This window comes from Caretta caretta, chromosome 7 (genome assembly GCF_965140235.1).
Source record: "Caretta caretta isolate rCarCar2 chromosome 7, rCarCar1.hap1, whole genome shotgun sequence".
NCBI lineage: Eukaryota > Metazoa > Chordata > Testudines > Cheloniidae > Caretta > Caretta caretta.
The window spans coordinates 75,862,367-75,878,715 of NC_134212.1; the positions used below are offsets into that span (position 1 = coordinate 75,862,367).

At 39.3% G+C, this 16,349-nt stretch overlaps 1 protein-coding gene across 8 annotated transcripts in view; it reads right to left on the reverse strand.

The window, feature by feature from the left end:
• Positions 1–16,349, reverse strand: part of CCSER2 (coiled-coil serine rich protein 2) — a 136,579-nt gene that overhangs the window by 103,752 nt on the left and 16,478 nt on the right. For 5 of the 8 annotated variants that reach the window (XM_048857475.2, XM_048857473.2, XM_048857479.1 and 2 more), the window contains exon 3: positions 12,455–12,660. In XM_048857475.2, coding sequence (XP_048713432.2) covers positions 12,455–12,660 — 206 coding nt within the window. The remainder of the gene's footprint in view (positions 1–12,454; positions 12,661–16,349) is intronic. The other 3 variants (XM_048857474.2, XM_048857480.1, XM_048857478.1) reach the window with 1 other exon arrangement.

A 16,349-nucleotide genomic window follows, 5' to 3' on the forward strand; every position in this document is an offset into this window, starting at 1 on the left:
AAGAAGAGGAGCTGGCTATGACATGGACAATCAGCAACCATCCCTCCATAATGCCAACTATAATAAACTTCAGAGCTAAGGGTGAACCATTCAAGAAATATATATTTGCTGATGATGTTTTAAAGACAGTCACACCAGTGAACTTGGGGGAAGACACTTAAGCACTTGGATTCAGAGACTGTTGAAGTGATAATCTCACTTTTAACAGCAGTAGCTTCTTATGTCAGTGTAGAAAGAATATTTTCTTCCTTTGGACTAATTCATTCCAAATTGAGAAATTGTTTGGGACCTGAAAAAGCAGGAATGCTTGTTTTTCTTTTCCAGAATATGAACAAACAGGAAAATGAAGGTGAAGACTATTGTGTTAGCTGCAGAAGCCAATATTTTAAGTTTCTCATGTTGACGTGGCTGACATAGTCAATTTAATTTTTTTTAAAAAATACATTTAATTTAACTATTTTAGTTAAACAATTTTAACAAAACAAACCTGATTTTAAAAAACTTGAATGTTTAAATAAATTCAAAATTCATATGCTTGTTTTGTTAAAATACTATATGTTTGCTGTGAAGAAAAAAATCCAGAATACATAACGTTGTTGTTTTAGTTAAATAAAAAATTAAATGTCTGCCTGGTGAGGTTTTCCTCCTAATACAGCACGGCAAGAAAATCCTCCAAATATTAATGATTAACCTGCTGAATTGGAAATAGTTCACCTCCTAATGACTTCATAAATATCTGATTCAATTACCTTTGGTAAATGAAATAACCAATCATGCATTTTCTGATATAGCTGTAAAACTAATCGGAAAAGTTTCAAAATAAATCACTTTAAAAATGTAGAGCGTGTACCTTCTAAAAATGAAACCTACATGTATCTCTGAGTTGTGAAGAATATGTATTAAAGGTTATAACAACCAACAAGAATGCACTTTTATGTAGCAATCCATGATTAAATGGAGTCTTCCTGACTAGTGATTTAAATCATGATTTAAATCAAATCCACCCTGGCCACAAGTATGTTCAGAGGATTGGAAAACATGCCTTACAGTGAAAGCCTCAAGAAGCTCAATCTACTTAGCTTATCTAAAAGAAGGTTACAAGGGACTTGCAGACAGTCTCTAAGGATCTGCATGAAAGCAATGGGCTCTTCAATTTAGCAGACAAAGGTATAACAAGATCCAATTGCTGGAAGTTGAAGCTAGACAAATTCCATCTAGAAATAAGGCACTTAAAAAAAAAGCTGTAATGCTTACCAATCACTGGATATAAAAAAAAAAAAAAAAAAAAAACCCTACACCATACCAAGGGTTGTGATGAATTCTCCATCACTGGCAAATTTTAAATCAAGAATTAATTATTTTTTTCTAAAATAAATGCTCTAGTTCAAGCATAGCTATTGGACTTGAACCAGGAATCAACATAGGGAAGTCCTGTAGTCGGTTTTACTAAACAGGTCAGTCTCGATTGTCACAATGGTTCCTTCTGGCCTTAAAGTCTGTGAATCTCAATGATTAATTCTCTCGGAACTGGGAGGAATGCTGTGCAAATCTTACAAACAGCCCTTAGATCTAGGACATTTATATGTAATCCGGCTTCCTGTGAAGTCCAGAGGCTTCAGGTTTGACTATTGCCTCTGAGGGCTGCCAGCCTTACATTGGAGGCATCCACCAGCAGTCTTTGTTGACAACAGTGGAGGGAAGGGTTCTCACTTGCATACTATGAAGATCTTTCAACAATTTAATGGCAGGACCGTCCCCATTTCACAGATGGGCAGCCAAGGCATAGAATAAGTGACTGCCCAAGATCACACAAGAAGTCTGTGGTAGAGCAGGTACTGAACCTGGATCTCTTAAATCACAGGCTAGTATCCTAACCATAGATAACTGCAACTTAATTGAGCATGAAGTGCTGCAGAAAGTCTAGTGGACCAGTTTCTAACCCCACTCATGAGTGCTCAGTTCTCCACCTCCTCTGATAACTGACTAAAAGACATGTCAGGGTCTTTCTGGTTGGCCTACAATCTGCTGCTGACAGGGAGGCTAAAGAGATGGGACCTATGAATCCCTCCACCCTACACCAACTGCTGAGCTGAGGATTCTCTTACTCCAGCCTAGAGATGGTCCCGAGTACAGGAAAGGATTGTAGGATGAGAAAAGATTCAGATTACTTCTTCCTCTAACTCAGTGGTCCCCAACCTTTATAGCAACCAATATTGCTATTCCCAGAAGACTGTAGCGGGTGCCAGACACCCTGCCACCGAAATGCGGCAGCGGCAAGAAGCGTCGCTGCCGAAATGCTGCCGGGAAATGCGGCAGCAGGGTGTCCTGTGGGCACACAAAAATGCCCCGGCGGGCGCCCAGGCGCACCACACTGGGGAGCCCTGCTCTAACTCATCTTGCAGCTATCTCATGCTCTCTAGCTCCTAACTTTTAAATACGTCTTGCTTACTCGAGACAAAAACCTTGAGAAATGTTTTTAAACTTAGATGTCACCCTGTATGTGAAAAATTGGGATTTTTGTCTTCAAAGATCATTAACCTCTCTGTTAAAATATTGTTCTTAAATATGTTGTGGCCCCAGCTACTTCAGGACCATAGCCTTTACTTTCTGTTATAGAACAATGGCCTGGCTTCTCATGAGATCAGAAGTGAGGATTTACTAAGTAAACAAAGATTAACCAAATTTCTGTTCTCATAAGGTGAGCAACCCCTTTTAAAAACAGTTCCCATGACTCAGAGCACCTCATATTTATTGGTTGAAAATGGTCGTCTGATGGTAATTCCATAAAAGAATGGCAAGGTATACATTAACTTGCATATAAACTAATACCTCAAACCTAATCCAAAAGGAAATATCCCCACAAGAATACTGACCTACAAAAACTGAGGTTTATGCGCGCACACACACACACACAGCGCGCTACAGAGTCACCAGCAGGGAAATATTGGTAACTGCTCAAAGAGCTTACCTCCTGACCTAAGCAGATGAAGAAGAAAACCTCCCTACTACCCCGCCCAAAAAAACAAAACAACAACAACAACAACAAAAACAGTAGCAGTATTGAGTGCTGAGAAACTCTATGCATTCCCAGAGATCACATCTCTCCTGATGCCCAGCTGCTATCATAGCATGCAGAAATGTAAGCTAGGATTTCTAAATGCTATGCTCGTTATCCGGGAGGCTGGAGAAGGAGGGCTACAGAAGCTGGGAACACAAAGTGCTCAAAGCTCTGCATGGTTTTGGGGAGGGGTTACATGTGCACATGCATCTCTTGTTCACCTGTTCAGCAATTAGTAAACTTGCAGCATAACAGGCCTCCCACTTCCTGTACAGTCCTTCATGCCCACAGTTCCCTTTGCAGCAGCCTCCCTCTGTTCTCCCTCTTCAGGGCCCCTTATAAGAAAGGCTATGGGGCATCTGTAAGTCCTACCGCCCTCCACTTTAGGCTGGTTTAATACCTCCGAACAGTTCCAAAACAGTCACACCAATAAGGTACACACTTATTTTTGACTCTTTGGTCTTCCATATGGAGTTCTTCCCCTGACACAGCCTGCTCTTCACTAGGTGGCTTTTCATAGCTTTCTCTCCCAGGAGTTTAGCCTTCTGGCTCTAGCCTCCTTCTCTTGCCGGTATTTCATCTGTTCTGAGGGAGAAGGCAGTCTGCATACTGCCTTCTTCCACAGAACTCTTCTCCAGTGGCTGGAAAGAGGCTAGTCCTGCCCCACGCTACACTGCAAGGCTCCTGATCCTGGGCATCCTGGGGTTTCCCCTACTCCAACTCCTAATTCCCCAGGACCTTTTCCCTCTCTTCCACTACAAGGCCATTTCCTTGTTCATACCAGTCCCCTAGAACATGGTCTTCTGGCCCTCTCTCCACTTCAAGGGCCAGTATACTCCATTACTTGCAGCCCTTTTATCATATGAAAGGACTTCACTAATATCATGCCTACGAAACGTTAGTTCTTTAGTCCCTTTAAACAGAACAAGTTCAGTAAAGAGGATACATTCTCCTTTTGATTTCCATATATAAAGAGTGCATATGATAAGGAGTCTTGTCATACCATTCCATGAAGTGAACCATCCAAATGTAAGTCACCAAAACCCCTTTATAAACCAGACACTTGGTCAACTGTTCTCATAATGGATGTATATGGTGCACTAAGTATTTCAGTTTGTCCTTTTTTATAAGGAGACGTTTCAAACAGTTCTAGTTTCATTTCAAACACTGAGTTCTTCATATTAAGCCATAATGTTAATGTATATAAAATTTACTTGAAAAGTATTAGCTGCAATAGAAAAAGGTAAGTGGAAAGGGAGTCCTTAGATAATTTTACTTTTTCTGCTTTGGATATTTAAAGTAAACATTTTAAAACTCTACATACATTTGATCAAATACCACCATGTTATTTGATTCTTGCCTGCAGTTCGATGTACCTCTCTCCCTCTTCCCCATAGTTTAAATTAAGCTAGGATATAGAAAAATTCTGATTGAACACAAATTGTTCATAATATGCAAGTGTTACATTAAACATCTCTTATTTAGATTTATGACAGTATCAATTTGAAGTGTCAAACTAAAATTTGAGAGTTGGCTTCCCAGAAAGATCTTTAAAAAGCTAAGACAAGCTAATTGACACTAAATGATTTGTCAGTAATTAAGTTACAGTAACGGAAACGTAAAGAGTACCATGGCTAATTAACCTTACTTTTTTTTTTTTTTTTTAAATTTTAGGGGAAAAGTTTAAAGCAAAAAAGTAACTTTCTTCAACATTATATTTCAGCCTGCTTATTTAAACCTTTAAAAAGGTGGGTAATGTTTAACCTGAAAAAGGGTTTGTTGCATCTAACAGACGCTAATCCAGAAGCTCCCTTTCCAGCAGAGATTTAGTCACTGAGGAAATATAAATATCAGAAGATTCCAGAGATATCCTGAATCTGAGCCAGTACAAGATCTTCAACTTGAATTTACTCCTCTTGGGCTCCTTTGCACTGGAAAATATTTTATTAAAAAACCCACAATATTAAACACAACTTGGCACTCAGTGTAGATAAAAACTGGCATTTAATATTGTGTCTGCTGCTCCTGGCTGACAACGTTAAACACAGTCCTTATATACAAACATGTTAACATTTTCTCACACAATGTCATCTTCCAGTGTGGAGAAACCATTTTAGTCATCAAAAATTTAATCTTTATTTTGAACATATTCAGAACACAAAGTAAGACTATTAATTATCTCAAGCTTGCCAAGGTAGAAAGGACAAAATAATTTTAAGGATGGTCTGGGGGTGGGGCGATGTTTTGAGAAACCCTGTACACGAACAACTATTCTGTTTTTGTTTAAGTGGAAGAGGTCAGGAAGAATCTCCATTAATGTTGTGTATTTCAGGCTATGTTAATTCAATGGGTATTTTAAAAAGGGTTTCCAAATAAAATATGCAAAGAATTAGCAATTTTTGTATGTATTATACAAGACTAAATTTATTTGGGGGGGGGGAATATTGACAGTTCAGTCCAAGATCATATTTCAAAGGAGCAGATAATGAGAGGTTTTGTTTACCGTGCTCCTATGAAATGACATGATTTCGTCCTCAATAGCTATTACAAAGGTCACTGTGGAATCTGTCAGACAGTTAACCCTCAGTTGCATGTGAATACCACATTCTTACTGGGGAGGAGCTAATTCTTGGCAGCTGATACCTGAATGAGTATAATAAGGAAGCTGCAATAAAATAGGTTATCAGGAAAAATGGGGGTACAATTAACCTGTTAGAGTAATAAGCGCCCAGGCATACCTTTGTGCTTAGTTCTATAAATTGGAAATCTTGTCTTGTCAAGTTTACAGAGACATAATAGTTTAACAACCACATTTAAGGCTTTTACATCTATTTTTGTAATCAGACCCTTTAAAAATTTCCAATTTCTTTTTTTAATTACAAGCCAGATTTTTATCACATTTACTTGTGCAGTGACATTGGAATCAGGAAGTCCTTTAATTATAGGTAAATCTTGGTCCCTATTTCCAAGCCTGCTGGTGACAGGACATATATGAAAGCCCACAACAGGCAAGAACCTTAACTCATACCCCGCAGTTCTTTTAATAGTCAACACATTATGCAGGATCCCATCTCTCATCAAAACAGCAACTGAGGGGTATTGAAGTCAATGTAATACCTTGTTAGCAAGTTGTATAGTTCAACTTGTGATATTACACAGTTTTTTATACTGTCTGTGATATTGCCATCAGAAATGGCTTTTGAGGCATCAATTTTCTCTCACTGATATAAAGTGAATAAACAAAGGAAAAGCATCAGCACATTGGTGTTATCTGAGCAGTGGGGATCAGGAGCTGTTGAAAGTAAAAGATGGTAAAAACCACTTTTAGTTGTTTTAAAGAGGGATTTGTTGAGAAATCCATGTAATTCATTGAATTAAACATGTAAACGGTCCATGTGGGCTGATTTTTAGTCTAAATGTGACTAGTTGGGGAAAATCTATGTTCAATTTATTAATTATGGTGGATGTTATGAAGTTACAAAATTGTGTTATCACAGAAAATCTCGACGTGGATGTGCAATCCCCCATTTTCTGACACTGCGTGCAGCACATCTCTGCCAGACCAGGGACAACAGTCAGTTGTTACACCTTAATGGCCACCCATTCAGGGGGCAAAATCTTGAGACAGCTAGGTGACTGAAATTGGAAGAAACTAGTCCCTCCAATTTCTCTTCAGGGAGGGAGTGGAAAATCTTCAGCAGCAGAAGAAAGAAACCAGGTGGGGACATATAAACTCAAGGAACTCAGGTTTCAGAGTAGCAGGATCTGATGAAGTGAGCTGTAGCTCACGAAAGCTTATGCTCAAATAAATGTGTTAGTCTCTAAGGTGCCACAAGTCCTCCTTTTCAAGGAACTCAGTCACACAAGGCGGCTTAGACAGGAGAGAGGGGCATGCTTTCATACTAAGGGTGTCCTGTTTAACTGCAGGACCAGCTGAGGTCAGAGAAATCAACCCGACCAAGAGAGGCTCCATGATTCTGAAGAAAAGCTGCATGAGAAGGATCCCAGAGGACTCTATCCAAGCCCCAAAACATCTCTCCAGAGTGATGAGAAAACCAAGGCAGAGAAATGTATATAGGTGTACTTATTATTTCGGTTAGATCTCTCTCATGCTAAGTTAAGAGTACTGATGTTTAGAATCCTGCATGAAGTAAGTCTGTCCATCTGCCATCATTATTGCATGCCCCTGAATGCTACACTGTAAGCCCAGAGTACCCACACAGCTGGAATTATGGGAAAGGATGTGCTTAAACAATAGAAAGGCTGAGGGGTCAACACTGGTCCCAGGAATTAAGCAACTGAACTGCCGGGTCTGAGCAGGGAATGCTAGACATAGGATCTCCATGCCGAGAGTGAGAGACCCCAGCCAGAGGCTGTCGAGACTCTGTTCACGCTCAGGAGCCTTAAAGAGCACACAGCCTGGTGAGCGTCCAGCCAGTAAGGGAACTGTGTGATACAAAGGATTTAATTTGTTTAAATCATATATTGGTGTTAGTATTTCAGTATCATGAACTACAATGTGAAAACACAAGAGGAATTTAGCTTATAAAAATGTAATTTATCCTCAGATACTCTGCATTTGGTCAGCAACTTACCCAAGGAGATCAAAGACTTTATGAACATTCATATTAGTCTGCAAGACAATTTTAGGAAACCTCACACTGTTTCTTGTAACATTAAAGTATTACAACATTTCTCCCAACTCACATAAAACGGAGAGCCTATACTAGCAAAAGCAGCACATCTATCACATTCTAGAGAACTAATGCCACTGTAATCTGAATGTTCTCCTTCCAAGAATCAAGAACACCTGATGTGCTTGTCAGTCATGACATATTATTCCCACATGGTGCGCGCTGTTTAAACTTGGATTTTTCATCTGCCTCTGTCATGACAAAGATCAGCAGAACAGAGAAGCGTTTCAAAGTCCTTCAATGGCATCGACAACCACCTGCTTGGAACCACAGAAGCACATATCTAGGAGCACTAAATGCACTTATTCCTTTTTAAAAAAGAACTAGTGCAAAATTAACTAAGGGAACACAGAGAAAATGGAAGAACAATACTGCAATTATCTTAACACGTGCTGCATATAAACAAGGAAACCAAAAGAGGTTGTGTCACAAACTTACACAGCCTTGCACCTAACTTCCTGATCCAGAAGAGCACAAACACAAAGACAGCCCTTGACAAATCAGATGTCAAGAATTATAACATTCATAAACCAGTCGGAGAACACTTCAATCTTTCTGGTCACACAATCACAGACATGAAGGTCGCTAACTTAAAACAAAAAAACTTCAAATCCAGACTCCAGCGAGAAACTGCTGAATTGCAATTCATTTGCAAATTGGATACTATTAATTTAGGCTTAAATAGAGACTGGGAGTGGCTAAGTCATTATGCAAGGTAGCCTATTTCCCCTTGTTTTTTCCTACCCCCCCCCCCAGACGTTCTGGTTAAACTTGGATTTAAACTTGGAGAGTGGTCAGTTTGGATGAGCTATTGCCAGCAGGAGAGTGAGTTTGTGTGTGTGTCCCCGGGAAAAAAAAAAAAAAAAGAGGGGTGGGGTGGAGTGAGAGCCTGGATCTGTGCTGGACATGGCCCACCTTGATTACCATGCACATTGTAGGGAGAGTGGTCACTTTGGATGAGCTATTACCAGCAGGAGAGTGAGTTTGTGTGTGTGTTTTTTGGAGGGAGGTGAGGGGGTGAGAGAACCTGGATTTGTGCTGGAAATGGCCCACCTTGATTATCATGCACATTGTGTAGAGAGTTGTCACTTTGGATGGGCTATTACCAGCAGGAGAGTGAGTTTGTGTGTGGGGGGGGGGGGGGGGAGGGTGAAAAAACCTGGATTTGTGCTGGAAATGGCCCAACTTGATGATCACTTTAGATAAGCTATTACCAGCAGGACAGTGGGGTGGGAGGAGGTATTGTTTCATGATCTCTGTGTGTATATAAAGTCTGCTGCAGTTTCCACAGTATGCATCCGATGAAGTGAGCTGTAGCTCACCGAAGCTCATGCTCAAATAAATTGGTTAGTCTCTAAGGTGCCACAAGTACTCCTTTTCTTTTTGCGAATACAGACTAACACGGCTGTTACTCTGAAACCTGCTTTCTGGTTGGCTCACATACATTCTCATTCAAGAGCATAGTTCCGCAGAACAGAAAACAAGATTTTTCTTCAAATTATCATGGTTACTTCTGCATTTTCAAGCTAAAAATAATTAGTGGTTTATCCTGAAGTAATAGAGATAAAATTTAGTGCTGTATACAGTAACTGAAACCACAGCTCGCAAACAATGACCACTAAAAGGAAATTCAAAATGCATTGAGAGTTACAACTTCCCCCACAAATTCTAAGAACATGGCTGAAAATGTCTATACACTGCAAGAATAAAAGCAACCTTTTTGCTATTTCCCCCCTTTAAGGTTGAAACTTCAAAGTACATTAAGCACTAAAATTGTGATAAAGAACTAATTTTTAAAAGAGGTCAAACTCAGAAATAAAGAATATGAAAAATGACATGAATATCTAAATTCAGTGATGAACCCTGTTTCAGGGGGAAAAAAGCCTTGTAATAGCTATCAAGCCCTAAGCAGCAGCAATCTACTTACAGTAGACACAGGAAAGAAGAGACCACTCTGATTACATTAATGCCACAGCACTCAAGACACTCATCACAAGGAATTTTTATAAATTAGTAAATGATCTTACTTATGCTATTCACTACTTCTCACAGACTCATAGCTATCAATGTCAGAAGGGACCATTATGATCATCTAGTCTGACCTCCTGCACAATGCAGGCCACAGAATCTCACCCACCCACTCCTGCAATAAACCTCTCACCTGTGTCTGAGCTATGGAAGTCCTCAAATCATGGTTTAAAGACTTCAAGGTGCAGAGAATCCTCCAACAAGTGACCCATGCTACAAAGGAAGGCAAAAAACCCTGAGGGCCTCTTCCAATCTGCCCTGGAGGAAAATTCCTTCCTGACCCCAAATATGGCGATCAGCTAAACCCTGAGCATGTGGACAAGATTCACCAGCCAGATATCCAGGAAAGAATTCTCTGTAGTAACTCAGATCCCACCCCATCTAACATCCCATCACAGGCCATTGGGCCTATTTACCATGAATAGTTAAAGATCAATTAATTGCCAAAATCATGTTATTCCATCATACCATCTCCTCCATAAACTTCATTGTTTCCATTGAAAGAGTGTGAAAACATGCTTCTATTGAATGAATACTTCAGGGTATATTTTCTGTTCAAAACCATGTACAACTCCCACTGGTAGTGATCCAATTTATATGTATACATCAAAAGATTAGCCACACAGATCAGAGACCTAGGGAAGCAGAATTCTTCACTTCAGAGAATATCTACTAGAATACCTTAAGTTTCTCATAAAATGTATATAATAAATAAGTATTTCAATATTTACTACATCAAGATGTAGTATCAGGACATCATTTACTTGTTTAACAGCTCACATACAACTAAGATTTTTGAAGGGACACTACTTCACTCAGGACATCTTTTGGATTGTCTTGTAATATTTTTTGATAAATTTTTAACATTAACATCTACACAGCCTCCTTCATCCACAGAATTTGAAAGTGCTTTCCAAAATATATATATTTCCTGTAGTGAATTGCACAATCATGAAAATATATATTCGTGATTGTGCAATTCACCACAGGAAATTGGCAGCTGTTTAAGAGAACCCAGAAACATTACATAATAGTTTAAAGACGCAGTGAATACCATCATGGGTAGCTGAAACTTTTCAGCAGAATTTGGCTAGGACCACAATGTCACATCTCATAAGACGTTATCTTCCACTTGCAAAGAACCAGAGCAGAGCACTGACTATGCAGAATCACCATCTAGTTTTCACTGACACCACTTCAACACACAAGTTGTCTCTAGATTACTCCCATCCCAGCACTGATCAAGACTGATCCTGCTTACCTTTTGAAGTATGACTAAGTCAGTCAAAGATGATGATCGGGTTGCAGTTTCTGTATTTGTCTTAACATATTAAAAAGTGTAATCATATTGGTGATATCACAACAAAAATAAACTAGATTGTGGTTTTCATTTTTATTTTCCAGTGGATACTAACCACATTTGTCCACATACTCTCCAACATGGAGGAAAATTAGTGCAAGTTACCTATTCCTGCTTAGAGCCCTATAGACCAATGTGACTCTTCTTCTGGAAGGGATCAGTAAGTCAGGCCCTGTCAGTTGAGGGACATGTCACTCTTGTTCCACAGATATGAACCGTGAAGCAAAGGATGAGCAAGATGCTGTGCGCGCCATGAACCCAAACATTTCTCAAAAAACAATGTAATACTTCTGAAATGCCTCTTTGGCCCACTAGGAAATCTGAGGCTGTCTGTCTAAACATAGGTGAAGAGTCAGCAGTGGTGCTGAACTTTCCCACTGATACTGAACAAAACGTTTCATTTCCAGACAGACACAGGTAAGAGCCACACTACCAAACATGCCACCTGCACCGGAAAAGAAGTCTCAGATGAAGGCAGATGATCCCTCCTACTACATATTAAGCTGCCAATCACTGTAGCTGTTCATCTCATATACAAACGCTAGACATTAAACTAGAAGCCCTGTCCTAGTGAGGAGCTAGAGTTGTGGTCTCCAAAACAGGTGTCTGATGATCTAGAAAGCTTGCTTACAGTGTGATGAAATATAGGTTCAAAGGGGATTTATTTAATAGATTGGCAGGCCAGAGGAACCCGTTATTCCTGTTCCCAAGAACAAGCTCTACCTCAGGCTGAAGGGGCTGAGATCATCTCCTCATCCTCTATGCTCCTAGGCAGACAGGAAATACTGAACATGCCAATTTGAGGAAAATAAGCCCATTGTTGTTTCTTTAGCACCACATTGGAGGAGGAAGGTGGTACTCTAACCAAGCTCAGTCCACAATATCAGGAGTAAGTAAATGTTATATATTTCACCACTAACTACTTTTTAAAATGCACACTAGCTATAACACACTCCCATTTATCTACATTCGGGGTGGGGGGTGAAGGGGGAGACATCTAAAACTTTTGGAAAACCAGGCATTCAGATAAACAGAAGTGCTATTAACTAACATAGTGCTACATAAAGGATACACTGTGAATTTGGATAGCTAGGATTTTCAAATAAAGGGAATTCAGATAATTGGAATTAAAGGTTATTCTTATTGTAGGTCCTTTGTCATTAGGTGGGCTCAGAATATCCAGATTAGGATATATATTACAAAGATATAAATTAAGGAGTAATGAGGAAACGTAAAAATTCTGTGAAAATTAATACTTTCTGCAATATATTAAGCTAACAAAAATCTCAAAGAGCTGTAAGAACATATACATACTATGCTGTTCATTTCAGAAGACTCATAACTTCCACATGGATGGACACTCCCAATGGGCTCCAACCCTTCCTCGTCCCACATATACGTTCCATCGGAACTATCAGATGGAGAAAGTTCAAAAGAGGAGCCAGCTCTGTAGTCCATGTCCGGAGAAATCAAGTTGTTCCCAATAGTATGCTTTGTGCTTTCATTCTTGTCATCTACTGCTTAAATAAAAACAAAAACAGTCAATAATCCAAATGATTTAGATTGAAATTAGCAGTTATGTTCAGTGTTATTACCATGTAAAAGGATCTGAATGGAAGTGGTGTTAATGGATATTAAAACATTCTCTAAAGTCATCAATACTAAGGTTAGTTAAAAAAAACAACACAACTTTTCCTCCCCCAGTATCAGGATGTTATAAACTCAATATACCCACAAGTACCTTCTACCAACCTCCAATTTTTTTTCCTCTTCCAGCCCTGGAACAATTCTAACAGAGTGAAAAGTATTTCTTAAAAAGAACAAGTGACTTAAAAAATTGTGAATTACTCAAGTATGCTGAGCCCAGACAGACAGATTTCAACTGGCAGAATAGTAATACCTCTCAAGAAAAAGGAAAACTTCTGCAATGAAATGCCCATTAATTAGTGGAAGAACGTAGGATATTAAAAAACTGTGCCAAGCAATTTCTCCTTATGCAAAAGAGCTTAAAAACGAAAGTTGTTTTCCAAGAGCTAGGCAATCTTCCTCCACAAAAATAAACTTTACTGACATTGATTATATTAGTCTAAGTTACGTATCTACTATACATTTCTAATAACAATGCTATGATTGGACATAATAAGCCCATGTTTACAGGCATTTAAATGTGGCTGAGTTAATTTGTTTCTGAACCTTTCTTAAATAGCAAGGTTCAGAAATAATTAGTTGCCAATCGTGATTTTTAAGAAGTTATTTTAACATGATCTCTCACTTTTTTCTTACTGTTTGCAGGAACCCTGCATTCTGGCAGGTTCACACATCAGCAAGGTACAGGGCTAACAATGCAGTTTCTGCTTCAGAGAAAACAGCTTGCTGATAATTTTTCAGAGACCAGAAGCCTAAAGAGACCCGTGGGGGAGCAGAGAGAAAAAGGAGTAACATGTACCCCACCAAGAGTTTGGTAAAAAAGGAGAGAAACATCACTCCCTCTCATCCCAAAAGAGAGAGATGTCAGGAGGCTGTGGATGGGAAAAAGAGACACATGTACAACAGAACACTACAAGGGAGTTTACAGCCTGTTTTAGCAAGACTAGCCCTGAGCTGTGCTTGATGTTCCTCCCACGGCCATCTGTGGAGAACCTGAAGAATCACTTGTTCTCCCCTCCAAGTAGCCTTTAAACTCCCACCAGGAATGGGAGAGGAAACTGGGCTTGTGGTCCCCCTGAATTCCCCAGCCCCTCTGAGTGGGGCATTCACACACCCCAACCTCGGAAGATCTGAGAAATTAAAATTGCCATGAATTTATTCCTCAGTGTGAACCAGTGCCTCTGATTTAAACAAGTTTCAGAGTAACAGCCGTGTTAATCTGTATTCGCAAAAAGAAAAGGAGTACTTGTGGCACCTTAGAGACTAACCAATTTATTTGAGCATGAGCTTTCGTGAGCTACAGCTCACTTCATCGGATGCATACTGTGGAAAGTGTAGAAGATCTTTTTATGTACACACAAAGCATGAAAAAATACCTCCTCCCACCCCACTCTCCTGCTGGTAATAGCTTATCTAAAGTGACCACTCTCCTTACAATGTGTATGATAATCAAGGTGGGCCATTTCCAGCACAAATCCAGGGTTTAACAATATTACAACAAAAAAACTTCAAATCCAGACTCCAGCGAGAAACTGTTGAATTGGAATTCATTTGCAAATTGGATACAATTAACTTGGGCTTGAACAGAGACTGGGAGTGGCTAAGTCATTATGCAAGGTAACCTATTTCCCCTTGTTTTTTCCTACCCCCCCCCCCCACGTTCTTGTTAAACCCTGGATTTGTGCTGGAAACGGCCCACCTTGATTATCATACACATTGTAAGGAGAGTGGTCACTTTAGATAAGCTATTACCAGCAGGAGAGTGGGGTGGGAGGAGGTATTTTTTCATGCTTTGTGTGTACATAAAAAGATCTTCTACACTTTCCACAGTATGCATCCGATGAAGTGAGCTGTAGCTCACGAAAGCTTATGCTCAAATAAATTGGTTAGTCTCTAAGGTGCCACAAATACTCCTTTTGATTTAAAAAAGTTTGTTTTAAAAATCATGTACTATTCTAATGGCATAAACTATCTCTTTTGCTTGTGTGCATAAAAGCACTTGTGCAAATCTATCTGGGGAAAGGGGCATGCCACCTCCATGGCATACTGATTTCCCCTGGCAGATGCCATCAGGTGGGACACCTTCCCCTTCTGTAGGTGCTATATACATCTAAGTTACTGCTATGTGAAGAGGGACTGGGGATCTCTTTGGGGATTTATAAAAGCATGTACAATCTCCAAATGTGCTGGAGTTGTTTGCCACTGGAGCCATAACTTAAAATTCTTAACTTGTTGTAAATTCCTAAACATAATACAAACTTATCCTTAGGAATTTGATGTTATGGCTCCCATAGCAAACAGCTCTGCCATAAATTTTTAAGCATGTATAGCAATAGGTGCTAGAACTAGGGGTACTGCTACATCCCCTGTCTTGAAGTGGTTTCCCTCATATACATGGTTTACAATTTGGTTCAATGGCTCTCAGCATCCCCACTATACAAATTGTTCCAGCACCCCTGTGTATAACACATTTATCTGTTAAAAGTGCTCCGACGATGTTTAGGCTATTAGATTAGACACCTGTTTAGAACCCACAGTTCTAAGAAAGAGGGCAGATCAGGACAAAGCAGTAAATGATTCTCAGGCTCATGCAGGGTATTAGAGGCACTGATCATGCACACAGACCCAGAGTGTGATGCAATATCAGCGCTGAAGAAAGGTATTTCCTAGTATACTGCAAAAGCTGCAAAAAGCAAAATAAATTAAGTAATACCACTGCAAAAATAATGGATAAAACAAAAAGAGCTATGCTAATAGTGCAGATTTTTAAACTATGTTTAGCTTTAGTGAGAAGTGTCGTTTTTACCATAAGGAGTTTTCATTAAGCTCAAGCAACACCAAATGGGTCAGTATTTCATTGGATTCCTATCTTGTATTTCAGCATTATATGATAATTGACATTTACTAATGCTGCATTGAAATAAATGTCAAAGATAAGCACAATTCACTCTTGAGAGCCATCAACTGAAACTTAAGTTCATTACATTTAAAAAAAAATTAGAACATGAATTGCCACTGTCAGTTTTTCCTTTCTAAAAATATCTAAAACAGAACAGTTTTTCTTTTGGACGACAACTCAGTTTAACATCTTATATTAGTAGTATTCAATGTTTGTACAGAAGACTGGAAAATACAGTATCCAAGGCCAGGGATCATTTATCAATCATTAATAATAATTTATATAGGACTTAATACAACTAATTTGGGAATATAGAAAAACTAGTTTTACTTTACGATGATTTAGATAAATTAGAAATACTTACAAACAAGTTAGTATTTCAAACAGAAACTTATTTCTCTACAGAAGATACTCCTGAGGGAATTCTGCACCACTGCGCATGTGCAGAATTAATGTCCCATGCAGATATCTTTGCTTCCTCGCAGAAAAATGACTTTCTGACAGAGAAGCAAAGGAAAACTGCAAGAGCAGTCATGTACCACTCCCTAGCTGTGCAGGTACATCGTTTCAGACACCCACAGAAGCCAACGGAGAGGTAAACCACCATAGGGCTGGGAACACCACAGCCAGTGGCTTCTACCTGAGCTGGGAGCAGCTGCTAGC